This window comes from Panthera pardus, unplaced genomic scaffold (genome assembly GCF_024362965.1).
Source record: "Panthera pardus isolate Hobbes unplaced genomic scaffold, ASM2436296v1 HiC_scaffold_18, whole genome shotgun sequence".
Classification (NCBI taxonomy): domain Eukaryota; kingdom Metazoa; phylum Chordata; class Mammalia; order Carnivora; family Felidae; genus Panthera; species Panthera pardus.
Window position 1 is genome coordinate 17,552,270 of NW_026526743.1, and position 27,528 is coordinate 17,579,797.

At 38.6% G+C, this 27,528-nt stretch overlaps 1 protein-coding gene, 1 long non-coding RNA gene and 1 pseudogene across 7 annotated transcripts; 1 reads left to right on the plus strand and 2 right to left on the minus strand.

Annotated features, from left to right (window-relative positions):
• ZNF146 (zinc finger protein 146) lies at positions 1 to 24,874 on the minus strand. 6 transcript variants are annotated; one of them, XM_019423195.2, is made up of 4 exons: positions 24,764 to 24,874; positions 14,824 to 15,056; positions 13,800 to 13,865; positions 1 to 3,033 (listed from the first exon to the last, which is right to left on the minus strand). In XM_019423195.2, exon 4 carries the CDS (start codon positions 2,271 to 2,273, stop codon positions 1,395 to 1,397), a length of 879 nt encoding a protein of 292 aa, XP_019278740.1. In that variant the 5' UTR covers positions 2,274 to 3,033; positions 13,800 to 13,865; positions 14,824 to 15,056; positions 24,764 to 24,874; the 3' UTR covers positions 1 to 1,394. The 6 variants fall into 6 exon arrangements, with proteins under 6 accessions (XP_019278740.1, XP_019278739.1, XP_019278741.1 ...); XM_019423194.2 differs by lacking the exon at positions 24,764 to 24,874 and adding an exon at positions 24,589 to 24,717; XM_019423196.2 differs by lacking the exon at positions 24,764 to 24,874 and adding an exon at positions 24,596 to 24,691.
• Positions 4,672 to 6,942, minus strand: LOC109251490 (60S ribosomal protein L17-like; annotated as a pseudogene).
• Positions 24,875 to 25,099: 225 nt separating the features above from the next.
• On the plus strand, positions 25,100 to 27,528 carry LOC109251520 (uncharacterized). Its single transcript, XR_002073558.2, has 3 exons — positions 25,100 to 25,150; positions 26,031 to 26,097; positions 26,194 to 27,528. It is a non-coding gene; the product is annotated as an uncharacterized LOC109251520 (long non-coding RNA).

Sequence of the window (27,528 nt, forward strand, 5' to 3'; positions counted from 1 at the left end):
TTTGGATTATGTGATCATTTTTAATTTTAATAAAATAGATAATTTCATATTACATAGAGAGCAAGTCCATCCACTCATCATTGATAAAATTTTAGAAATATTTTCTATAAAAAGTTTAGTACTTGATTGGGAATGAATCCATTAGAACATGATTTCTATAGGTACAGTGTTCCCATCCTCACCCCCATTCTTATTAATTTTGAGAAAATTTAAAAATACAGAAAAGTACAAAAAATAAGACAAGATATCCATATACCACAATCAGAATTATCCAGTATTTTGATATATTTACTTGCAGTCTTTAGTTTTTAAGAGAAATGGATATTTATATATAAAAATGAAACCCCCCCTTTAAACAGTCCCCATCCCATCCCTCCCACACTCATCCCCTTCCCTGCTCCACTCTTCACAAGCAACCACTATCAAGAGTTTGGTCTGTATCCTTCCAATCCATTTCAAAAACATTTTAAAAACATACATACATATATTTATCCATTACCAATACATAGTACTGAATTTTGTGAGTAAAGTTTTAGTTAAAATTTACAAAATGCATTGTAATATATGTTATTCTGCAACTTCATTTTCCCCCTTCAACATGATTTTTGAGATCTTTCTCTGTAATATAGATCTCATTTGCTAAATTTTACAGATATACAGTATTCCATCATAAGTATTTTCCGTTTTGCTCCCAATGGGCATTTAAGGTGTTTCCAACTTATGGCTAACTACAAATCATGCCACAGTAAGCAGACTGGTACATATTTCCTAAGCATAGAAATTCAGAGAATTTTTGAGCTTATTATAAGGAATGTCTCCCTACTCCCAAGGTCATAACCATTTCGGTATACAGCTTATATTCTTGTTCTTATCCTCTTGGTTCTTACCTCTGTTTATAGTTCATGGTCTGTTTTTTCCTTGGAGAACAAATTACCTCCAAATCACTTTTTACATAGTCCCATTATCTTCTCACCTCCTATTGCCATTTCTATCATATTCTAAATTTTAATAGATGCATAGGTGTTTCCAGAATCTCTTCTGTTCTACTAAATCAATACCACAAAAGTCTCTTCCTTGCCAATACTTAAAACTTATATTTTGATTACATTGGTGAAGATCTCCAGATAAATGCAGACAGCAATAAGAAGCATGTTTGGTGGAAATGCGTCTAAAGTTTCAGCATTACCTAGGCCATCAGCTTTTCTGGGGGCCCAGGATTTTTATCATATAAATGTCTTTCTCTTCAGTATAAATTCCATGGTGTCCAGTAACTTTTTAGCTTTTGTTTTCCTCATTTGTGATATATATTCTTTCAGTATGATCATTTCTGATGTGCTATGAGGTTTAAATTCCTGATGAACACTTTCCAATTTTTATGATATTTACAGGGTTTTTTAATGAGTATGAATTTTCTGGTGTCTAATATGGTGTGACTTCTGGCTAAAAGCTTTCCCACATTCACTACATTGATAAGGCTTCTTACCTGTGTGTATTCTCAGATGCAGAGCAAGGGTTGAGAATTGAGAGAAAGCTTTCCCACATTCATTACAACCATAGGGTTTCTCACCTGTATGGCTTCTCACATGCACAGTAAGAGATGAACTTTGAGAGAAGGCTTTTCCACATACATTGCATTCGTAAGGTTTATCACCTGAATGAATTCTCACATGTACGATAAGTGATGTTCTTTGAGAGAAGGCTTTTCCACATTCATTACATTCATAGGGTTTCTCTCCAGTGTGAATGTTTTGATGTTTTATGAGGTACTTCTTCTGGCCAAAAGCTGTTCCACATTCATTACATTTAAAGGGTTTCTCCCCAATATGAATTTTCTCATGCTCAGTAAGGTTAGATTTGCCACTGAAGGTTTTTCCACATTCCTTACATACAAAAGGCTTCTCTCCTGTGTGAGTTCTCTGGTGTCTGATGAGGTTTGACTTCTGAATGAAAGCTTTCCCACAATCCTTACACTCAAAAGGTTTCTCTCCAGTGTGAATTTTCTGATGGGTGAGAAGGTTTTCCTTCTGGCTGAAGGATTTTCCACACTCATTACATTCAAAAAGCTTCTCTCCGGTATGGGTGTTCTGATGTTTAATAACATATTGCTTCTGGCTAAAGGCTTTTCCACATTCGTTACATTCAAAAGGTTTCTCTCTATTATGAAAATGTTCATGCTCAGTAAGATTTGATTTGTGGCTGAAGACTTTCCCACATACCTTACAGGCAAAGGGGTTTTCCCCACTACAAATTTTCTGCTGACTGAGGTGTGACATCTGAATGGAAGCTTTCCCACATTCACAAGGTTTCTCTCCAGTATGAATTTTTTTGATGAATTAGGGTTTACTTTTGGCTGAAGGAATTTCCATATTTCTTACATTTGTAAGGATTCTCTGTGTATGACCTTTCAAATATAGAGGAAGGGATAAAGTTTGAGAGAAGACTATATCATACTCAGTACATTTAAAAGCTTTCTGTCCAAATTTTCTAATGATCAACGAAGTTTTGTTATATTCACTGGTTTCTCTCCAGTAAAAAATTTTCTTCTGCTCAGAGATCTATCATCTAGCTAAAGGCTCTTCAGTATTCCTTAGAACAGGGTTTCCCTTAAGCCTGACTTCTACATTTAATGAGGTGTGACATGTGAGTGAAAGTTTTGCCACATTCAGTAATTTCATAGGGTTTTTCTATGGAGTTCAAATGGTTTTAACTGAAGACATTTCCACACTGATTTACATTTAAAGGGGGTTATTAGCATAAGGAGCAAGCAGAGGCAGGATTTCCTAGTTAAATTAATGATTCTCCCCTACACAACTTCCCTCACAATTAAGTCTAAATTTTGTTTCACACTCTTTCCAGGTAAGTTGAAAAAGGTGTTTCCTTAAAGATATAAGGTCTGCGATCAGAAGAAGTATCCTTCCAATTTTCTTAGTTCACTGCTTTTTTTCCTCAGTCTGTACTTTACTGGAGATGGATGCAACTTGCCTCCCAAATCTTGTTGCCTCTCTATCTGCTCATCATCTTCTCAGGCTTCTTCTAAAACGGAGTACAAAGAATCATCATTCAATGGAGTTAATGTATAAAATGCTTAGTCCTGTGGCTGCAAATGATAAGCACTCAATAATGTTAGCTTTACGTTATCATTATTTATAAATTTTCCCATTACTAGTAATAAAATTATGGATCGTGCTGTGGGATGAACTTTGGAAGCCCATCTCACAGTAAGAAAAAAGCCTCATGACCAATGTCACCAAGTAACTTTTGAGAAGAAAACCTTTGTGGAGGTATCTTCATAGAAAATTAACGTTCAAAGTAACACACAAAGCTTAAGGATTACTCTTGAAAAATAATCTTTCCCATTAATTAGCTCAGCAAATTGAATGTCACAAACAATGAAGAATTAACAAGTAGGATAAAAAGATGACATAAAATTGAGAAAGTCTCCCAGGATACCTAAGAAAAGGGAAGGAATTAACCAATAACTGCTTCCTTCCAAAATCTCATTAAACAGACAAGGGTACAAGCTCACAAGAAAAAAAGGTATGATCAGAGACATCAGTATACACAGACATCAACAAATTTTCCAATAACAAAAGCACACAGAAAATTTTCAACGCAGCAGAGCTGAGGAAGTTCAAGTATGTAAAGGTGCTGCAGAAGAAGATGCCGATGTCAAGTAAGCCAATTTATGCCACAAAATATCAGAAAGACTCAGGAAATGGAGGGAATCAAGTACCTCAAAAGAAGGAATAAAGGATGGTAGCTGAAAAAAAGATCATGTAAGTTGCCATTGGAGCACTACTTTTCCTGTCAGGAAGACAAAGGACCACTCCTTTGTATGAATGGAAATTATTCGATGCAGAAATTTATTCAGAGAAGCTCCAGAACCCAGGACACCCAGCAAATGAGAGGACAAGGGAAAGGTGCTACACAGAAATCAATGGGATTAAATCTATACATAATATGGTGGAACGTCCCAAGATATTCTGCAGCTAATGCCAAAAAATGCTGTCAACCAGGTAAATATACCAGGAGAACCTGAAAGGCACATGAAAAACCTCAGTAGGATACCCTTCCAAGATGGTTGTCATTTGTAGTCATTTTTTTGTTTGTTTAAGCTAAAACAAAGGACCTGGCCAGCAGGGTTTGTGTAAAGCAGTATAATCATTCAGGGATCCTGGGTCCATAAGGCATTTTACCTTTTTTTTTTTTTTTTTTTTTTAAGATTTTATTTTTAAGTAATCTCTACACCGAATATGAAGCTCAAAGTCACAACCCTAAGATCAAGAGTCGCACGCCCATCAACAAAGCCAGCCAGGCACCTTGTGGCATTTTATTTTTTTTCTTTTATATAGAGTAGTGAATTCTGAATTTTTTTTTAAACATTTATTTTGAGAGACAGAGAGCAGGGGAGGGCAGGGAGAGAGGGAGACAGAATCCAAAGCAGGCTCCAGGCTCTGAGCTGTCAGCACAGAGCCCGACACGGGGCTTAAACTCACAAGCCATGAGATCATGATCTGAGCCAAAGTCGGATGCTTAACCGACTGAGCCATCCAGAAGCCCAACATTTTTTTTTTTTTAACTTTTATTTGCATTATTTTATGCAGAATTTACTCCCCAGCCATTAAGTTTTTGTTTCTTCAGTTTCTTCTGGGGTATCTTTTACTTACTTACTTTTTTTTTTTTTTTAAGTTTATTTATTTTGAGAAAGAGAGAATGAGCAGGTGAAGGGCAGAGAGAGAATCCCAAGCAATGTCAATGTGAGCCTCAATCTCACGAACCATGGGATCACGATCTGAGTAGAAATCAAGAGCTGGATGCTCAACTAACTGAGCCACCTAGACACCCCTAGGATATCTTTTCCTTCTGTGCAACCTCCTCTTCTGGATTAGGAACAATCTGCTCTTTTTCAGTAGGGATCATCTCAATATGGCAGGGAGAGCTCATACACAGGTTAATCCAACCATGAGCCCTGTAAGTTCTATGTTGCATCATGGGGCTTTGTTCACCTAGATGTGCTAAATGACCAGAGAATCTACATCTAAACCTTTAAGTTCAATATTGTTCTCTGCATTTTTAAGCTTATGTAGTAAAAATTCAGCACTCTTTTTGGGCCACTGACCCTGCGTCAGCCCCACTGCTTGGCCTGGGCACACCTACCAACTCTACCATTGTAGCGACAGAATGACACACATTGCTTCTGCAAAGTGACCTCTTTCAGACACTTGGTGGCTTTTCTGATATGCATACCCTCGATGGCCTCAGCAGTTTCACAGGTGTTCTTAAAGTGAACACAAAGGTTTGAACCTCTTGATTTGCATGATTTTGTAGGGTCTTCTGGGTCAAGTGAATAACAAACCATTTTTGGAGATCACCTCAGGCTGCTTAAGGAACAGTTGCATTTTACTTTTGTTTCACTGAAACCTACCAGATGACTAAAAGCACCCAGGCATTAAAGAGCTTATGATAATCTTAATGAATCAGTCTTAAATATGACTGTACAGCCAATATTCCACACATTTGAGGAACCCCTACTAATAAGACAGATCAACATCAAAAGAAAAAGAAGGGCGCCTGGGTGGCTCAGTTGGTTTAGCATCTGACTCTTGGTCTCGGCTCAAGTCATGATCTCATGGTTTGTGGGATCAAGCCCCACGTCAGGCTCTATGCTGACACTACAGACCCCACTTGGGATTCTCTCTCTCCCTCTCCCCACTCACATTTTTTCTTTCTCTCTCAAATATAAGTAAACTTAAAACATTAAAAAAAGAAGAAGAAAAATAAAGAAAGTTTGAGGAAATAAGGCAAGGCACAGCACACAGCAACAAAACCTAAAGCCAATCAGATAGAAGATATTTTATCAGTGAAACAATAACAAGGTTCTGTAAGCAAGAAACAAAAAGTTCCTTTTATCTTAAGATGGAGAGTGGGAAGGTAGATTGTATTATTCACTAATAACAGGGTCATCTTAATGCAGAAGGATTATGTTGCTTCACCCTAGTAAACTCAAGCATGGCCACCTACCTTGTTTGGCCAATGAAATATAAGCACAATGGTAAGTATTTCCTGGTAGAAGCTTTAAGAAGACAAATTTGGGGGCATCTGGCTGGTTCAGTCAGTGGGTATGCAACTCCTGATCTCTGGGTTGTGAGTTCGAGCCCCACGTTGTGTGTAGAGATTACTTAAAAATAATCTTAAAAAAAAAAAAAAAAAAAGATGACAAATTCAATGTCTTAAAAAAAAAAAAAAAGATGACAAACTCAATGCCAGTTACTCAAAAAATTAAAAACAGAACCGTATGATCCAGCAATTTCACTTCTGGGAATATCTCCAAAAATGAAAACACTAAGACAAAAATATGCACTCCCATGTTCACTGCAGCATTATTTACAATACCTGAGATATGGAAACAATCTAAATGTCCATCAATAGATGAACAAATAGACAAATATGGTACCTATATACAATGGAGTATTATTCAGCCATAAGAAAAAAAAAAAAAGAATGAAGTCTTGCCATTTGCAACAGCCTGGATGGAACTTGAGGGCATTATGGTAAGTGAAAGAAGTCAGTCAGAGAAAGACAAATAATGTATGATCTCATTTATATGTGGATTCTTAAACCAACAAACAACAAAACAAGATCATAGAGAATAGACTGATGCTTGCCAGAGATGGGGTGGGCAAAATAGGTGAAAAAGGTCAAAAGTACAATTTTCAGTTATAAAATAAGTCATGAGAATGTAATGTACAGCATGGGAACTACTGTATGGCTTAAACTTACTCTGATGGTCATTTCATAGTATATACGAATATCAAATTATCGTTATACACCTAAAACTAATATAATGTATGCCAATTACACTTTAAGAAATTTTTTTTAAAAAGACAAATTCAGAGCGTAAACCAAGGCAATATATTAGCTGAGTGAAGTAAGTTCCAGAAAAAAAAAAAGGAGAAAACTGATTAGAGGGAAACATTAAAAAAAACAACAAAAAAACTTCCTCTCTTCTAAGTCATGAATCTCTAGACTTAAAGGGCACACTTATGGGCGCTTGGGTGGCTCAGTCGGTTAAACGTCCAACTTTGGCTCAGGTCATGATCTCACAGTTTGTGGGTTCGAGCCCCGTGTCAGGCTCTGTGCATACAGCTCAGAGCCTGGAGCCTGCTTCAGATTCTGTGTCTCCCTCTCTCTGCCCCTCCCTCGCTCGCTCTCTCTCTCTCTCTCTCTCTCTTGAAAATAAACATTAAAAAAAATTTTTTTAAGTAAATAAAAAATAAAGGACACACGTAGTATCTTGCATAATGAATAATAAAAGATGCATATACCTAGACATAGCACCAAGACTTTTCAAAAGAAAAAGGGAACATAAATTAAAAGAAACCAAACTACAATATATAGGTACACATATCACCCAACTACACACACATATATTATCACCCAAAGGAACACGAATAGAACGGCACCAAATATCTCAACAGAAACACAAGAAGCTACAAGACAAAATTCTGAAGGAAAATTCTAAGCTTAGTCTACCAATCTAAAGGGGAAAAGGCATTTTTTCAGATATGCAAATGTTAAAAAATTTTACCTCAATGCACCTTTCCTGAGGATCTTACTAGATGTGCTCCATTAAAAGTACACACAGAAGGCAATAGATACAGAATCCATAAAAGAGGGGTTATAATACGGGAAAAACAATGAAAAAAGGTCTTTGATAATGGTGACGAAAAACAAGATAAGAGCTATCAGGTCAAAGTACAGCCAGTTCAGCCTCGAGAAGGAGGACAAAAATTCTACAAGTAAATCTCCATGGGAAAAAAATGGAAAGAAATTTCTCCATGCATTTGGCCATGTGGAAACTAGGTTTTAGAAGGCTTTTTAACTATTCTAAGGTCTCCAAAAGAGTCTGTGCTAAGTACAGAAAACCAAGCAAACAAAAGTATGACAAATATAAATTCCATGAAAAGAAACAAAGTATAATGATAAATAACATTCTATACATGTGCACATATACTTCTGCTGTACATGAAAGGATGATAGTGGTCTCAGGATGATGTCTTTAAAAAAATTTTTTTAATGTTTATTTATATTTGAGAGAGAGTGAGACAGCGCACAGGCAGGGGAGGGGCAGAGAGATGTAGACAGAATATGAAGCAGGCTCCAGGCTCCAAGCTGTCAGCACAGAGCCCAGCACGGGGCTTGACCTGAGCCAAAGTCAGATACTTAATTGACTGAGCCACCCAGGCGCCCCTGAAGGTGATGTCTTAAAGTTATTTAAGTTATGAGTAAACTAGGCACTTGTTTCATGGAGCACCATTTTTACTTTATTTCACAGGGCACTTTTTTCATAGAGCACCATTAATTAACTTTAATAAATTAATGACTGCCTTACAAATTACGGTTATTCAGACTTGGGTATTATTCAGCAGGTACTTTCTTGAGACAGAACCAATTGAGACAACCATTTCAAGGAAAACAACTGACAGCACAAAAAAATTTGAATTTTCAACCAAAATGAGAAATTTGTAAAGCCTGGGTGGCTCAGTCAGTTAAGCGTCTGATTTCAGCTCGGGTCATGATCTTACTGTTTGTGAATTCGAGCCCTGCATCGGGCTCTCTGCTGTCAGCACAGAGCCTGCTTTGGATCCTCTGTCCTCCCCTCTCTGCCTGTCTCCCCTGTTCCTACTCTCTCTCTCTCTCTCTCTCAAAAATAAACATTTTTTTCATTAGAATTTTGGAAAACCTGTATTCTCCACCATGAGATCGATAGCTTCCCAATATTTAAAAGACTTTTCTAATGAAACTGGTGGTGATGTTAACAAATATGTTTTGATATTATATGGTGAGACACCATATATCAAATATTCGATAAGATAATATCAAATATTTCAAAGACCTGTATAACTCAATTGACAAATGCATGATGTTACAGAAGTCATGCAAGGGTAAGAGATCCACTCAAATTTTAACACAGACCAAAAGACTATCTAAGAGAACAAAAAAATATAGAGTTTCAAATTCCATATTGTAGCTAATCTTGAAAAATTATTTGTCACATATTGGCATAGTACCAAAGAATATCCACAATTATTTGAAAAGATGCCTACTGAAGTATTTCTTCCTTTCTAACTTCATTTGTGTGAAGCCACAATCCTGTTGTGCACTTTAACCAAAATAACATGTTATAAGAGCAGAAATGAGAATCTAGCTATCTTCTATAAACCAGACATTAAAGATACTTACAGATATGAAAAACATCTGTCACTCTTCTCACTCAACTTTTTTCACTTTGGAAAATTATTTTTATTAAGAAATATAATTTAGGTTTATATGTAATGAGATTATTTTTAAATAAATACATTTTTTTAAAGCTTCTCAATTTTACTGTTTTTTTAAATGTTTATTTTTGAGAGAGAGAGAGAGAGACAGAGCATGAATGAGGGAGGGGCAGAAAGAGAGAGAGAGAGACATAGAATCTGAAGCAGGCTTCAGGCTCTGAGCTGTGAGCACAGAGCCCAACACAGGGCTCAAACTCATGAGCCCGGAAACATGACCTGAGCCAAAGTTGGGCACTTAACCAGCTTTGCCTCCCAATTTTACTTTTAAATAAGGTAAATATCACTAAAATCTTCATAAACCATAAGATCCTCAAGTCTATTTATTATTCCAATTGTGGCAAAACTCACATGACATAAAATTTACTACTAACCTTTTTTTTAATTTTTAAAACTGAGGTATAATTGACATAACATTAGGTTCAGATGTACAACATGATTAGATATTTGTATATATTGCAAAATGATCACAATAAGTCTAGTTAACCTCTGTCACCATACACATACATAGATCTTTTTCTTGCTATGAGAACTTTTAAGATTCAGGTGGTCCTCAAGTTGTAAGAGTGTAAAGGTGACTACTAATGGGTAGCAGGATTCCTTCTGTAGGGATGAAAATGTTCTGGAATTAGTAGTGATGACTGTACAACTTACAAATATTACTTAAAACCACTGAATTGTACACTCTGAAAAAGGATGGATTTTGTATTATGTGAATTTTATGTAAATAAGCTGTTATTTTAAAAAAAGTGGAATTTTGAGAACTGCTACTCCAAACATTTCTCGTTACTCATTCGACAAATACCTTTTTCTTTCTGGCCCATTACTAAGCTCTAGGGATAAACAGTACTGACCAAAACTGAAAAAATTTGCTATCCTCATCAAGATTACATTCTAGTGGACAGATAAAGGAGTTGGTTTGTTAAAAAGCTTTAAGTGCTAGGGAGAAAAAAAAAAAATCAGGGAACAGGGTAGAGTTTCAATTTACAAAAAAAAATTTTTTTTTAATGTTTTATTTATTTTTGAGACACAGAGAGACAGAGCATGAACGGGGGAGGGTCAGAGAGAGAGGGAGACACAGAATCGGAAGCAGGCTTCAGGCTCTGAGCTGTCAGCACAGAGCCCAACACGGGACTCAAATGCACGGACCATGAGATCATGACCTGAGCCGAAGTCGGATGCTCAACTGACTGAGCCACCCAGGCGCCCTGAGTTTCAATTTTAAATAGAATGGCCTCAGGAGCTCTTGGGTGGTTCAATTGGCAGCCAACTTTTAGCTCAGGTCACGATCTCACAGAGTGGAAGGGGCTCTGTGCTGACAGCTCAGAGCCTGGAACCTGCTTCAGATTCTGTGACTCCTTTTTCTGCCCCTCCCCTGCTCACATTCTGTCTGTCTCTCTCTCCCTCTCCCTCTCAAAAAATAAACAAACAAAAAGTATTTTAGAGATCCTGGGGAAATCTAAATATGGACTGATTATTATATAACATTAGGGCATTATGGTTAATCCATCTAAGGAGTAATGATATTTTGGTTATGTAGACAGATAACATTCTTTTTAGAAAATACATAATTTTTTAGAGGTGAAGGGTCATATGTTTCAGCATATGTAAATATGCATACATAGGAATATAGACACACATATACAACAGACATGGCAAAATAATTACTGAATCTACATAGTGGGTAAGAGAATGATAAACTCCTCTTTAAAAGTTTTTAATATTTGAAAATATTTATTAAGACAAACTGAAAAAGAATTGATAAATAGTAACAACCCTCCCACAATTCACAGATTTAACAAGTATCTCATATTTAATCAAAACTGGAAACAGAAAGAACATGGGCCTTCCTTTCAACACATTTAAAAACATTTTTTTTAACGTTTATTTATTTTTTGAGAGACAGAGACAGAGTGTGAGCAAGGGAGGGGCAGAGAGAGAGAAGTCACAGAATCCGAAGCAGGCTCCAGGCACCAAGCTGTCAGCACAGATCCTGACATGGGGCTCAAACTCATGAACCGCGAGATCATGACCTGATTAAGTGGACACTTAACTGACTGAGCCACCCAGGCACCCCTCGACACGTTTATAATACAGACTCCAGACATCAAAGTATAAAAATATCTAAGAATTTACTCAGGACTTTTGAATTTCCATGAAAATGTGAGATAGGATGGACAAAGGGAAGATCAATAAAAGGGGAACATGTTTAAATGATAAGTAAGACCTGAAGAGGTAAAACATTTCATAATCAAAAGCCAAGATTCAAAGCATTTTATAAAGAGGAGAAAATGTGTTCACATTTACATTTACGGTTAGTTAATATGTCCTCTCTTGATTATATTGAAGTGTATCTTTTTAAAGTCTTGGCTGACCCTATCTCAAGGACCATGAGCAAAGAAACAATCAAGACATTTTATGAAATTGGTTTTAGGTAATATTTGGACCTGAAAATAATGAATTGAAATCTCCAATTTGGGTATTATATTAATGAATTCACTGTCTGACACAAAAAGAATGAAGCAAGTTAGACAGTTGTTTATCCGATAAATAGGTAAAATTATGGTGGGAAAGACAAAAAGGCTGGAGGTGCCAAAATAAAAACTGATACTATAGAGCTACTTCTAACTTCAGAATGAGTCTTCACTGGGATTTAATTTATAAAGAGGAGGAGCCCTAAGGGGCGCCTGGGTGGCTCAGTAGGTTAAGTGTCCAATTCTTGATTTCAGCTCAGGTCATGTGATCTCACAGTTCATGGGGTTGAGCCCCACATGGGGCTCTGCACTGACAGTGGGAAGCCTGTTTGAGTGTCTCTCTCTTACCCTCTCTCTGCCCCTTCCCGGCTCTATCTCTGTCTCAAAATAAACTTTAGGGGCACCTGATGGCTCAGTCGGTTAAGCTTCGGACTCTGGCTCAGGTCATGATCTCACGGTTTGTGAGTTCAAGCCCCACAATTGACTCTCTGCTGCCAGTGCAGAGCCCACTTTGGATCCTCTGTCTTCCTCTCTCTGCCCGCACGTGGGTGCACGCTCTCTCTCTCAAAAATAAAATAAACTTTAAAAAACAAAAAAAGAGAGGAGGAGGAAAAGCAGAATGCTGTGTTCTAGGAGCCACCTCCAGTAAGAGGGAAAAAAAAAAAAAGCAAAGACAAGAAAAACACTTAGATAAAGTAGTATCTCAGGTCATCACAGTACCAATCAAGAAGTAGGAGAGAATTCCTACAAGGGTGACTCAAACATGGCATAAATAGATCCTTTCTTCTAAATGGTAAAATAAGAACATTTCTGCCCACTTTTGACATCTGTGAAGGATAAAGAAAAACAGGAAAAAAGGGGGAAACTGCATTGTTGATAAGAGTAGGAAACAGGTATAATTCTAATGTCTTATGAGAAAGGATGTTAGCAGGCAGCTGCCATTGCTGTTTTTAGGAAGAGCTCTCTTGTACAAGAGATACTTATGTATCTCTGAAAACATAAGGAACAGCCTCAAGGGCAAATCATCACCTTGTTTTTAACAGAATCCAGGAACATAGGCTGAATGCAGAAGATTTGGTGGACGCACCAGCATCAAAAAATGGTAGGAAAAGTAGGACTCAGCAGGACAATACAGAGATACCATCAGTGAATAAAGTAGCTTATTAGTACAGCAAAACAGGTCACAACTTTCTATGTCCCTAAATTCCTGACTTGTGTATCTAACTGCCTATATGAATATGGACTTAGATGATTAGAAGACACGTCAAAATCAACAAGAAACCTCTTGATCTGCCAAAATTCCTGAAGTCTTCCTATCTCAGTAAATGTTAACTCATTCTCTTCTAGATAAAACCTTGGGAGTTATCAGTGATTCCTCTTCCTCTTATAACCAACACACTTTATCAGCCAATCCTGTCAGCTCTTTCTTTAAAGTATCTCAAGAATCTGACTTGTCACTAGCTCAACTACTAGTATTTTCCTAGCTAGATTTCTGCAATAGCCACTGATTAATCTCCTAGCCTTGGCCCCCCTATACCTTATTTTCTCTATACAGCAGCCAAAATATAATTCTGATCTTATTACTCCTCTGCTCAAGACCCTTTGATGGTCTCCCAAATCACTCAAAATAAAAGCCAAAGTCTAAGACTTAGCCTGTTACTTAACCAAACATATTCCTTTTCCCTTTTGCTCACTCTGTGCCAGGTACTCTGCCCTGGTCAATTTCTTGAATAGCAAGCTCCAGCCTCAGTGCTTTTAACACTTTTGATTCTTTCTGGATGAATGCTTTCCCATCAAATACTGCATGCCCCCTTTGCACATTCTCCAGATCTTTTTTTCAAATGTCACCCTCTTAGAGACCTTTCCCTGACCAACAGATTTAAAATTATAATGGCCAACTAGCCTCGTCTATGCTGGTTTTCCTTACTTTAATTTTCTCCAAGCACTCACCACCATCTAATAGAATATATATTTTTACTTATTTACTCACAAGTCTGTCTTCCTCTTCCTTCCTCAGGAACACTTGTGTGTTCAAAAGCATAAGCCTGGAAACGACCTAAATGTCCATAAATAGGAGACAGGTTAAATAAATGTGTTGATAGAGAATCTCTCCCAGAAAAAACAAAACAAAACAAAACAAAACTATGGACACAATAGAATACATACCACCATTTGTATGAAAAGGAAAACTAAGGGCTTATATACATATATATTCATATTTACAGCACAGATATATAATACATGCTAGTTTATTCATAGATTACCTCAAGAAGGATACATGTGAAACTCTTAAAAGTAACTGCATCTTTGAAAAAAAACTTAAGACTGAAGGTCAAAGGTAAGAGACGACCTTTCCATTGTATACCCGGATGTTCAAAAATTTTGAAAGCTCATGTATTACATTAAAAACAGACTCATCACATTCATATGCACACATACACACAGCCGAAAAGAAGTGATTTCTAAGGCAACAACTTCTGAAAGAGGTATATGGGGGCAGAAGAAAGGGAGGCGGGAGTTTGTTGATACATAACGGGGGAAGTGGAAAAGAAGACAATAGGAAGCATGACTACAGATGTAAAATATAATTTGGAGGCACTTAACCACTGAAAGAATGAAAGAAGATGGGAAATAAGAAAAAGGAACCTAAATGTCAGACAATACATAAAGACTTAAGACCTATAAAAGACACTGCATGAGGAAAGGAGTCTATACACATTAGGAGGTATGAAACTGAGGGTATCAATGAAAGAGAGATCACAGACGCAGTACAAATAAAGTATGAAGTGCTGACATCCAGAATAGAGATAAGCGGGGCATCTGGCCCTTTAGAATCTAATTAAATAGAGTACTGAAGCAAAAAAAAATGATGACTGTAAATGTAACTCAGGTCTCTAAAGAATTCATACCAAGTAAATACTTAAAGTCTAGGGCCTGTAAGAAAACATCTTAAGAGTATTTCAGAGGTGTCAGTGCTGCCTGAACAACTGTGACCTGCCTTGTCATTCACTCACCTGAACAAATTTCCTTTCCACTTTGTTCTCCACCATCCAGAGTTTGTCTTCTTGTTCCAACAAAGGATCACATACGGTGTAGTTGGTTTATAACCTGCTATTGGGGAAATGACACAGCACTAGAATATTAATGCTGGGGGCCAAAGTACCATCCTAGAACTCAGCCCTGGGGCCTCCAGGCCTTCTGAATGATGAAAAAGGTGCAGTCTCCAGGGATGCACAAGGAAGCGGCCCTGTGAAAAAGAACAAAGTAATGACCTTTTGCCTTAGAGATTAAAGCGCACACGATTATATAAGCAAAGGGACTAAGACTATTTGAATCCTGAATTTCAAAGCGATACTCATTAAACCATTTCAGTTTCCACACATCCAGAAATGGGACACAAAAGACAGAATTATTTCTCAGAATTTTACTTACAAAGAAAAGCTGTTCACACTTTATATGACTGGTTGCTATTGTTCTGTTGCACCACACTCCCACATGGGCTCCTGAGTGGATTTTAACCACGGCCCTTATTCCTGCATGAATTTAATACTCATCTCTATGACAACAGCAGCGAATGCCTATTAGAACTAAATCATCAGGATACAATATGTAGGAAATTGTTCTTACGCTATTCAAGAATAAAGTTGCAGAAAGTTTTCCTAGAGTCCTAATATTTACTTTGTGTTATAATCTGAGTAAAACCATATATTAGAAATGTCCTATAGATGTTCATCCATTCATTCAAAAAAACATTTTTAAGAACATTAAGACAACTGACAAAATTTGAATATGGACTTTGGATTAAGTAATAGCAATGTGTCTATGTTAAAATTTTCTAATTTTGGTTACTACACCGTGGTTACGAAAAACAATGTCCTTGGTCTTAGCAAATTCTTGCTGAAGTACTTACAAAGGAAGCACGTGTGCAATTTAGTCTCAAATGGTTAAAAAAATTATACACACATATTTTGAGAGAGAAGGACAAATAAAGCAAAAAACTGAAAAGTGAATGGTAAATCTGGGGAGAGTATATGGGACTTTCTGAACTAATCCAACTTTTCTATAGAGTTGAAATCATATAAAAAAAAAAAGCAAAATCCTGAAGCACCTGGGTGGCTCAGTTGGATAAGGAGCCAACTCTTGATGTTGGCTCAGGTCGTGATCTCACAGTTATGGGATCTAGCCCCACATCGAGCTTCACACAGAGCCTGGAGCCCGCTTGGGATTGATATTCTCTCTCTCTCTCTCTCTCTCTCTCTCTCTCTCTCTCTCTCCTCTTCTCCCCCCACTCATGCACTGTCTCTCAAAATAAGTTAAAAAAAAAAAAAAAAAGGCAGGGGCACCTGGGTGACTTAGTTAAGCGTCAGACTCTTGCTTTCAGCTCAGGTCATGATCTCACGGTTCATGGATTCAAGCCCCAAGTCAGGCTCTGCGCAGACACTGCACAGCTTGCTTAGGATTCTCTCTCCCCCTCTCTCTCTGCCCCTCCCCTGCTCTCTCTCTCAAAATAAATAAACATTTTTTAAAAAGACAAAATCCTAAAAAACGTAAGTTACTACTTACACACATACACACTATTACTATGTATGTTGAAAAGGCTTGGTCACCAATTTGTGCTGGGTTGTGGCAGAGATGGAAGGCTAAGAAAGTGATTTAAACATTAATGTACACAGAAATAGGAGAAGGTGAGTTGGCTGAAGACAACCTTGCAGGAGAAAGGAGATCAAGTTTGATATTCTGGACATCCAGAGTGTCAGGTTTCTAAGCAACATGCAGGCAGGTATATCCATTAGGCAACTGCACACATACATAAGGAGCTCAGATAGGCTGAGGAAGGAAATGGCAATTTATCAGCTGTCAGAATACCAGTGCTGCTGAAGACAGAGGTAGAATGTGACTGTGACTGCTTAGAGAATATACACAGTATATGAAAAAGATAGTCAAGGACAGAATCCTATGAACACCAACAATGGAGGAGGCAAGGAAAGGTTTTCAAAGAGCATGGTAGCTGATTAGTTTTGAGTCGTTTCAAGTGCTTCTCCTGAAAACCATACAATATATCAAGAATAATGGGGCTGTAAAACTAGTAGAATCTCTTCACTCCAAATTATATATGTGTAGCCCCAAACACCCAAAATAACAAATATGGTACAGGAACTACAACACCATGGTAGGTACAGCAAAAAAGACTACACAATGGTAAGAAATCTTTGAGAGAAAAGATCTCAGAAATAATTAGCAAATACTCATTCTCAGAATGGCAGTGAGAACTGTTACAACTCAGTCTAACAATGAACAACAAAACCAGGGACCAAAAAACCCCTCGCAATTCCATGTAGAACCAAAAAAGAAGCTTACGTAGGAAGTTGCAAAGAAGCCTAGGAAAAACTGGGAATTCTTCAGGGGATTCCAAGAACTTAAAAAGCTCAGAAATCTTCAGCTAGTAATTCTTTACTGAATGAGTAAGGCCTCACCCTAAAGGAAACTGATGAAAGCAAGACCTAGATTAAACAGAAAACGACTGTGGGGAAAGGAGTAAGCTTAAAAAATACTTGGGAGTAGGGCATCCCCAGATTTAGCAACGTCTAAAGGTGAATATATCATCCTAGAAGGCAAGTACTGTGAAGAATTATGGGAAAGAGGCAGATAGAGACAGAAGTTGGCTTCAACCAGGTTAGGGTCACTGAGCCAGAGGAGGTAAGGAACTCCTTTGTTTTTAACACTAAGAGGCAGGTGAGCTCTGAAGCATAAAATGCTCCTATGCTTCCTTTTTCCTGGTACTGGTCTCAGAAAATTTCTCACAAACATAAGTAAACAAAATAATTGTTTGTATCCATATAAGGATACTATAACAAAAAGAGGGAAAACAAACAGCACAATTTCCAACAGTTGAGCAAACTCACCTGAAAAATAACTGCCACAAAGCAATTAAGAAATGAAAACAAAATGAATTTTTCCAAAAGACAAAAACTTTAAAAAGGAAGCAAAGCTGGGCCACCTGGGTGGCTCAGTCAGTTGGGCGTCCGACTCTTGATTTTGGCTCAGGTCATGATCCAGGGTCATGGGATTGAGCCCCATGTTGGGCTACACACTGAGCATGGAGCCCACTTAATATTCTCTATCTCTGCCACTCTCCCCTGCTCACACTCTCTCTAAAATAAAATAAAATAAAATAAAATAAGCTAACAAAGCTATATAAAGAACACAACAACAAAAACAGACTCTTGGGGCGCCTGGGCGGTTCGGTCGGTTAAGCATTCGACTTCGGCTCAGGTCATGATCTCATGGTTTTTGAGTTCAAATCCCACATCGGGCTCACCACTGTCAGCGCAGAGCCCACTTTGGATTCTGTGCCCCCCCCCCGGCCCCTCCCATGTGCACTTTCTCTCTCTCAAAAATAAACATTAAAAAACAAAAAAACAAAAAAACTCTTAACTATAGAGAACAAAGTGAAGGTTGCTGGGGGGGGGGGAGAGGGGGAATGGGTTAAATGGGTGATGGCTATTAAGGTGGGCACTTATTGTGATGAGCACTGGATGTTATATATTAAAGTGGTGAAGTCTGGAATTTAAATAATATCTTGAAATTACAAAAAAATTTAAAAAAAGAAAATAACAATTAAAAGAGACACTGAGTAACGAAAAGGTCACTCAAAAGGAGGGAATGAAAAGAAAGCAGAATTAAGAATGGACATCTTGGGGCACCTGGCGGGATCAGTCAGTAGAGTACACAACTCTTGATTTCAGAGTTGTGAGTTTGAGCCCCACATTGGGTGTAGAGATTACTTAAAAATAAAATCTTTAAAGTGCACCTGGGTGGCTCAGTGTCTGACTTCCACTCAGGTCATGATCTCATGGTTCCTGGCTCAGCTCAGAGCCTGGAGCCTACTTCACATTCTGTGTCTCTCTCTCTGTCCCTCCCCCGCTTGTGCTCTCTCTCTCAAAAATAAATGAATAAACATTAAAAAAATAAAATCTTTTAAAAAATAAATGAACAATGTCAAAACAAATTTGACTTGAAAATTACAACTCATTCAACATAGGGCTAACCTATCTAATGTACAGCTACTAGAAGAAAATGGGACCCCCACAGAAAAATGAGGAAAAGGATATGAACAGACACTTCCCAGAAAAATACATGAAACCCTTATTAAGCATATGGAAGATATTCAGCCTCCCTCATAAAGGATATAATAAGACCTATACTGAGATACCAATTTTCAGTTAGGCCTTTGGCAAAAAGTATTCAACACTACACTCCAATGGTAAGGTTCTAGCAGCCAAGGTGCTCTTGTACATTGCTAGTGGCAGTGTAAATACCTAGCTATATGGTATTCCACTTAACAGCAATCTAGTTTAGAGATACTCCTGCATTAAGTACAAAATGACACAGCAAAATTATTCATTATTGCAGTTAGTAACAGCAAAAGATTGAAAACAACCCAAATGTTGAACAGATGTCCAACAACTGAATTAACCATGGTAAATACACAAATGGTATCTTATTTATATAGCAGTTAAAATGAAAAAACAAAAACACAAAGAAACCACGTGATTAAGAAAGATCTCCAAGACATGTGGTTAAGTGAGGAGTAAGATGCATATAGTATGCTATCTTTTATGAAAGGAGGGTGAGGGTAGGAGGGAACTAGTGGCTCAACAAACAAAAAATCCACTTAAAGGATAAACAAGAAACTATACTTGAATGAGACAAAGAAGAATGTGATGGGGGAGGGCAGAATAGATGAGGTATCTCTGTGAGATTTATTTTTTTGTTGAATCACAGAAACACATTAGTTTCTTTTTATTTTTAGTTTTTATTTATTTAAGATTTTAAAAAATGTAATCTCTACACCCAGAGTAGGGTTCATACTCACAATTCCAAGATCAAGGGTCACATGCTCTACTGAGCCAGCCAGGTAGTTACTGGCTTTAGCCATTAGTTACTTTTTAAAATAAATCCATTTTTTAAAAGGCAGTCCCTGGGGGTGCCTGGGTGGCTCAGTGGGTTAAACATCCGACTTTATTTAGCTCGGGTCATAATCTCACGGTTCCTGAGTTCGAGCCCCATGTTGGGCTCTGTGCTGACAAGGGCAGAACCTGAAGCCTGCTTCAAGTTCTGTGTCTCCCTCTCTCTGCCCCTCCCCTGCTCGCACTGTCTCTCTCTCTCAAAAATGAATAAACATTAAAAAAAAATTAAACTTAAAAAAATAAATAAAAAGCAGTCCCTGAACAGGAAGGCAAATTGAAACAAATGGACCCAACTATACATTAACTTGGTAAAATAGTTCCTCAAAGAATTTATTTCAAAAGGCTTTAGAACAAAAAAGTAACTATACATCTTTAGTGGAATACAGTCTAGGGACAAAAATAGCTACAAAGAAATTTTTCATGTGATGAAGTATGTTGTTCATGGTTACTACTACTACCAGTAATGTTATTTTGAAACCATGTTTCTTATACTGCAAGATAAAACAAAGAAAAGAAATTATGTTAACATGTTTCAAAATTTTTATTATACAATACAATTAGGAGCTAATTATTAGGTAAAAATATCATACAATTTAACTTGAATTAGAAACTTATACAAACCTGTATTTTTAAAAATGGATTTTCTAGCTCTATCACTGAAATGCCTTGGAACATTACCCCTGCAGAAATGAGAACATCTCTGATACCATCCTCTAATAAAGGGAACCGGAGCTCCTTGTGAGAAATGGCCAATTCCAAATGTAACAGGGAAGGTACAAAGTGGGCTTGGAGTGCATAAAAGTTTCAAAGTTAAACAGCAACAAGTCAAAATGAACCAGCAGGAGCTTGGAGGACCGCCCATCAGCTAAAACTGTGGTAATAGGAGTATCAGAAAGAAAATTCGTTGCAGTTACTAGAACACTTTGTAATGATGCTTAAAGGTCAGAAAAATTTGAAACAATTTGAGGTCAGCAAATAAATGGAAAAGAAATTTAAAAAAACTAGAAAATCAGGGGCGCCTGGGTGGCGCAGTCGGTTAAGCGTCCGACTTCAGCCAGGTCACGATCTTGCGGCCTTGAGTTCGAGCCCCACGTCAGGCTCTGGGCTGATGGCTCGGAGCCTGGAGCCTGTTTCCGATTCTGTGTCTCCCTCTCTCTCTGCCCCTCCCCCGTTCATGCTCTGTCTCTCTCTGTCCCAAAAATAAATAAAAAACGTTGAAAAAAAAAATTAAAAAAAAAAACAAAAAAACTAGAAAATCATCACTTTTCAACCCCTGAAGAAACTGATTTAACCAAGGATTATTTATCAGAGTAAAACCTATCTACTAAATTGATGGGAAATGAACATTAGTATGGTACCAAAGTAAATCCATACAGATTACATTTTGGGGAAAATGCAATCACTAATGATGGACCAGTCGTCATATCCTATGTCTCTCCTGATGTTATGCAATTTGAAGATCATCTCTGATACACTCTGGCCAAAAATGTCACAATTGCGATTTTTAATAAATATCATCAGAGGTTCTGAATTAGAACCATGAGAAAGTAACCATCACAGAAATCAAAGAACATTCTCATGAAAAAGATAATGATGGTTTTCTACAGATGAATATAACTTGAACACAGAAATCTAACTTCTTCATTCTAGTTATAAATTGAAATGTTAAAAAAAAAAAGTTTAAACACGGAAATAGGGGCTCCCGGGTAGCTCAGTCAGTTAAGCGGTTGACTTTGGTTCAGGTCATGATCTCTAAATTCGTGAGTTCCAGCCAAGGTGATAGGGAGCCTGGAGCCTGCATCAGATTCTGTCTCCCTCTCTCTCTCTCTCAAAAATAAACATTAAAAAAATAAAACAGGGGCACCTGAGTGGCTCAGTAGGTTAAGGATCCAACTTCGGTCATGATCTCACAGTTCTTGAGTTCCAGCCCCTATCGAGCTGTCTGCCGTCAGCACAGATCACAGGGGATCCTCTGTCCCTCTCTCTCCGTGCCCCTCCCCCACACTCTTTCGCATAAGCTCTCACTCTCAAAAATAAACATTTAAAAAATAAAGGGCCCTTGGGGTGCCTCAGTCAGTTTGAGCGTCCGACTTCAGCTCGTGCCTCGTGGGTTCAGGTTCGACTCAGGCCCCATGTTGGGTTCTGTGCTGACAGCTCAGAGCCTGGAGCCTGCTTCGATTTTATGTCTCCTTCTCCCTCTGCCCCTCCCCCACTTGCAGTGGTGTGTCTCTCTCAAAAATGAATAAACATTAAAAAAAATTTTTTTAATAAAATTAACATGGAAATAAAAAAAGAACATCTATATATCTGAATCTTTAAGAAATTCCTACCAGAAATAGTACAAGTGGCTGTACTATTTCTAAGGAACTATTATTTTGCGGATAGTAATAATACTGCTATTTAACCCTTAGCCATTGCTTACTACACACCAGGCACTCAGAACTCCTCAATCTGCACAACCAACCACCCTGTGAATCAGATACTATCATTTTTCTCTATATTATCAAATGACAAACAGGCACAGGCTTAAGTAAACCGAGGTGCAAAGTGGCACAGGAAAGAACTAACAGTCTGGCTCTACAGCCTATGTCCTCCTTTAAAGGAAAAAAAAAGAAAGACTTTAACTTTTAAATACTAAACTCATATACTTAGAAAACAAACATAAAAGGGTATTTGCCCTTGCCCCACCTATCCCAGTACTACTACCCCAAACAGAGATAGCCATTTATTAGTTTCTTGTGTATCTTTTGAGTTTTCTAATGGAAACAAATACAAATATATATTCTTATTTCTGCCCTTCTTACTTCAAATGAAGCATACCATACATCAGGCATCTTAGTTACTTCAGTGTCAGTATACAGAAAGCTTCCTCCTTATTCTTTCGTATACCTGTGTATTATTCTATGTATAGGTGGATCTAATTTTTCAAACCAATCTCTTAGTGATGGCTCGCTCATCTTTTCCTATACCAAACACTGCAGCAATGAGCAAGATTGTACCCATATCATTTTAAGCAAATGCAGGTATGTATACTTATAGGATTAATTTCCAGATATGAAATAGACACGTCAAAAAGAAAATACATTTGTAGTTAGTATAGATGTTGCCGAATTTCCCTTCATCGGCCTGCTTCATGCTAACACCAACACGATTTTAATTTCTGAGGATTTATATCTTAAAATACATTACCATTAGATGGATGGATTTTGAGAGTATAATGCTAAGCCAAATAAGTCAGAGAAAGACAAATACCATATGAATTCACTTATCTGTGGAATTTAAGAAACAAAACAAAGGAACAAAGGGGAAAAAAAGAGACAAACCAAAAAACAGATTCTTAACTATAGAGAACAAACAGATGGTTACCAGAGGGGAGGTGGGTGGGTGGGGGATGGGTGAAATAACTGAAAGGGATTAAGAGTACACTTATCTTGATGAGCACTGAGTAATACACAGAATTACTGAATCACTATATTGTACACCTGAAACATGTAACACTGTATGTTAACTATACTGGAATTAAAAATAAAAATACATTAGCACTGGACTCCTGCCTCCCCACACCCTGCTTTTCTTTTTCAGAGTTTTACTCTCTATTCTACTTTATTTTTCCATGTGAAGTACAGAATCAGCTTATCTAGTTCTCCCCCACCCCCCAAAAAGCCATAGATACCATTATTAGGATCACACTGAATTAATACATTCACTTCAATCTACACACGCTTCTTTAGGACATCTTCCTGTTGAAACACACGACGTATCTATTAAATAACATCTCATGTTATGCCTCTTAGCACTTTTTAGAGTTCTAATAGCTTTGCACATTATTTCTCAATTTTTTTATTGCTATTGTAAATAGTTTTCTTCTATTAGGTCTTCTAACTGGCTGTTGTCTATTTGAATACTATCGATTTGTAGATATTAAATTGGTGCCCAATAACTTTAAATCTCATTTATTATTACGCTAAGGAGGACCGTGGGGATTCCTTAGAAAAAGCATCTTTGCAGATCGAATTGTCTTTATTTCTTTACAGAATCCACTCAATCTGGGAACACCTCGATTCATTTAGGAGTTAGGACACTTCGAATCTAGGTCAGACTAACGGATAAACATTGCAACAACTAAATTTTCCTCAAAGAATGGGGATAACTGTGCCTAGCCTAGAACTCCAAACCCTTGACTCTAATCCTAGGCTTTCTGTACCATACGACACTGCTGCTCAAAGTGTAACGTCGATATTTAGTCTAGTACTTAATAGTAGCCCTATTAAAATAACCTGAAGATCAGAGGATTTGAGATCGCCTGCAGCTCCCTCACAACAAAAAGTGCCTTTGAAATATTCTTGTTTGCTTAAAAAATAAGAAATCACGGTGATCTACATTCTGCTCCAATTAAAAGTAAATGCCTTTCTATGTAAAAACTCACTTTTAATTTACCACTTAGTTTTTTTCCCCCTTTAAACATTCAAATAAACATACTCCGCGAAGATGGCACCGTATTTACCAGCACTTTCGACAAGGGAAGTGCGACTCAGTATTACCTCAATGTTGGTCTATATCTCCCCCTCAGATGCAGCCATATACAATCCTGCACCCACAGTTTCTCAATAATCCCAACATCCAGTCAAACTTGCGGACAAACTCAGGGTCACACACGCTCGAACCCTCCTCAGAGACCCCCACCCCCACCCCACATGTAGGCCAGAAGCTCTAAAACCCACTCCCCATCCCCGCGCCGCGCCCCAATAGATTCAGAAACCTCCCCTTCAACCTCCCCGACCCGACCGGCCCAAGACGCCCACATCCCACCTCCTACTTTCGCGCCACGTGGACCCAGGGGCCGGACTGACCCGCGGACAAAGACCAAAATGTCCACTCGGCGCGCTGCGCCTGCGCACTCCGATGGCGAGCAAGAGCTCCCAGAAGTCTCCGCGACGCGGCCCACACGGTCACCGCGGCCTGGCCCAGGCTGGTATTTGATTACCTTCTGTTAACAGCAAGGCCGCTTTTCCGGCCTTGAACTACATTTCCCTTAAGGCTTTGCTGGTCAGCCCTCTGTCCCACATGAACTTGGCTGCCTTTTCCTGTGATTATGGGGTTCGCGGGGTGAGTCGTCCCGCTTTGGAAAAAAATCAGTTCAAGCCTGGTGGGAGGTTTGGAGGAGGGAGTCCGTCTTTGAAGCTCCGCGAGCGCAGTATCAAACGGGCCAAACTCAGGCCCTGAGGTATGAGGACACCATCTTGCATGTGTCTGGTCTGGCTTTGGACTGCGTTTCCCAGAGTCCAAAGCGGCCGACGTTACGCTTTCCTTGACGTCGTGGCGAGATCGTTAGCTCCGCAGGGACCCGGACGCGACCAAGGGGAGGCAGAAGGTGAGGGGTCTGGGAGTCCGGGGCGGGGACGGGGCGTGTCCAGAGCCTCTGGTCTGTGCGCGCTGGCGGGAGCGGGTTGAGAATGCCGGATTGAGAATGAGTCCTTGGGGCTGCGTGACCAGGGGTGGGTGACTGTGAGTGTGTGGCTGTGGCCGCCTGTCTCCAGGGTGTAAGTCTGGTGTTTGTGTAGCCATGTGTGATACTGTGTGTTGGGGTGTGGGGTCCTTGCGACTGTGGGGGGTGATATCTGCTTGTGACTGTACGCCTTGTTCTTGGGGGGATGTGAGTGTGGTTGTGACTGAGACAGGTGAAGGCGTCTGTGCGGTTATGATTATATGTCTCCAAGGTGATCGTATGGTGTTGGTTGCATGATATTGTAGCCACGTGTGGTAGTTTGTGTAGTTGTGTGTCTGTGACTGTGTGGTGACAACGCGTGTGTGTATCCCTCTTGTGTCCCATGGAGTGTGTCTGTGAAACGGTGTCAGTGTGTGGTGCTGTGTGTTTGAGGGTAACGTGTGTTTGCCTGTGTGAATGTGACTGTGTCTCCGGAGTGAATGTTCAATTATGACGTTGGTTGGGCCAGAGTGCCAGTGATTATGCATATCCCCCGAGGGGGTATGTGATTGTGTGAGACATTTGCGAGTAATGGTGTGGGCAAGCTGTGACTATATGAGTGACTTTGTGTGTCATGGTGGTTAATAGATTGTGTGACTGTGTGTGTCTTTTTAGTGGGTGAGTATAAGGGCATGGAGATGTCTGTGATTGTGTGGTTGTGTCTTGTATGTTTCAAGAGTGGATGTGTGTTTGTGTGAGACCATTTGTGTAGCACCAAATGTGCTGGCAGGAGGTGCCTGTAACTCCAGCGTTCTGACCCTTGCAGAACCTGTGAAGTTAGAACAGATTGTGGCCCTGGACAGTGATTGCCTCAGCCTCTCCCAGTGACATTGGTGTTGGACATGTTATCCAGTCTTACCCGACTTCTGTCTCTTGTGTGGAGGTCAAAATGTCCTGCTTACTCATTATCCCCCCCTTTTTTTTCTAAGCCTTCTCCAAGAGAGATGTTGAGAGGAAAAGGAAAAAATTGCTATTGAACATCCAAAAGCGAAGTTCAAGGTGCATTAGGTGTTCTTCTTTCCCTGAGACCCTTGTTTTTCACGACATTCTTTTTTTGTTCTGAAACTTCTTGCCTAACTTCCCCTCCCCCGCAAAGTGACCTGGTCTCCAGTATATGCCATTGGAGTAAATTATTGGGAGCCCTCGAAATGAACTGAAAGGTTCATATACCCCCTATTCCCTGCACACCTAATGTTCATTAAACATTTTTTTTAACTTTTCATTTTGAATTAGTTTTAGACTTAAAACTGTTGCAAAAATAGAATTCCCACATACTCTTAACCTACTTCTCCATTTGAAGGGGGTTCATGAGGGAATGGTCGAGAAAGAATTCTTGAAACATGAAGTACAAAAAGGTGGCTTTATTATAGCACAGAGATAGGACCCATGGGTAGAAAGAGCTGCACTGGGATTGTGAGGAGCAATTGATTATACACTGTGGAGTTGGGGAAGGTAAAGACAAAGGAAGTTTCCGAAAGGATTTTCATATGTTAAGACTTACAGGATCATGGAGACCTGACTATTGTCAAACTAAGGTGGTTTTTCTCTCCAGCAAGGCATTAACATTAAGATAAGGAGTTTCCTGGAGGAATGTTATACCCACCCGCCTCAGGTATTTGTCAATGGGCTGCAAGTTATAAGGAAATTTAATTTTATCTACATTTCTTTTGCCTTTGTTCTCTACATCATTGCCATTTTACATAATCACAATACATGATAAAAACCAGGAGATTAACATTGATACATTACTACTAACTCATCTACAAACTTTATTCAAATTTCATCAGTGTCCCTTAGTGTCCTTTTTCTGCACAAGGATCCAATCCAGGATCATATGTTGCAGCTAGTTGATAAGTCTTCTTAGTCTTCTTTGTTCTGGCACAGTTCCTCAGTCTTTGTCTCACTTGACCTTGACACTTTTAAAAGGTATTGGCCATTTGTTTTATAAATTATGCAACGTAGAATGTTCCCCTATTTGAGGTTGTCACATGCTTCCTTGTAATTAAATTCAGGGTATGCTTTTGGGACAAGCATACCCCAAAAGTGATGTGTTCTCAAGACATCCTATTGGGAGACCTAAGAGATCAATTTGCCTCATTACTAGTGGTAACTTTAATCACTTGGTTAAAGTGGTTTCTGCCTGATTTCTCCACTGCAAAGTTGCCATTTTCCCCATTGTAATTAATATGTGTCTTGAGAAATACCTTAAGCCTATATAAATATCCTGTTTCTCATCCTACTTCCACCTGCAAATCTTAAAACTC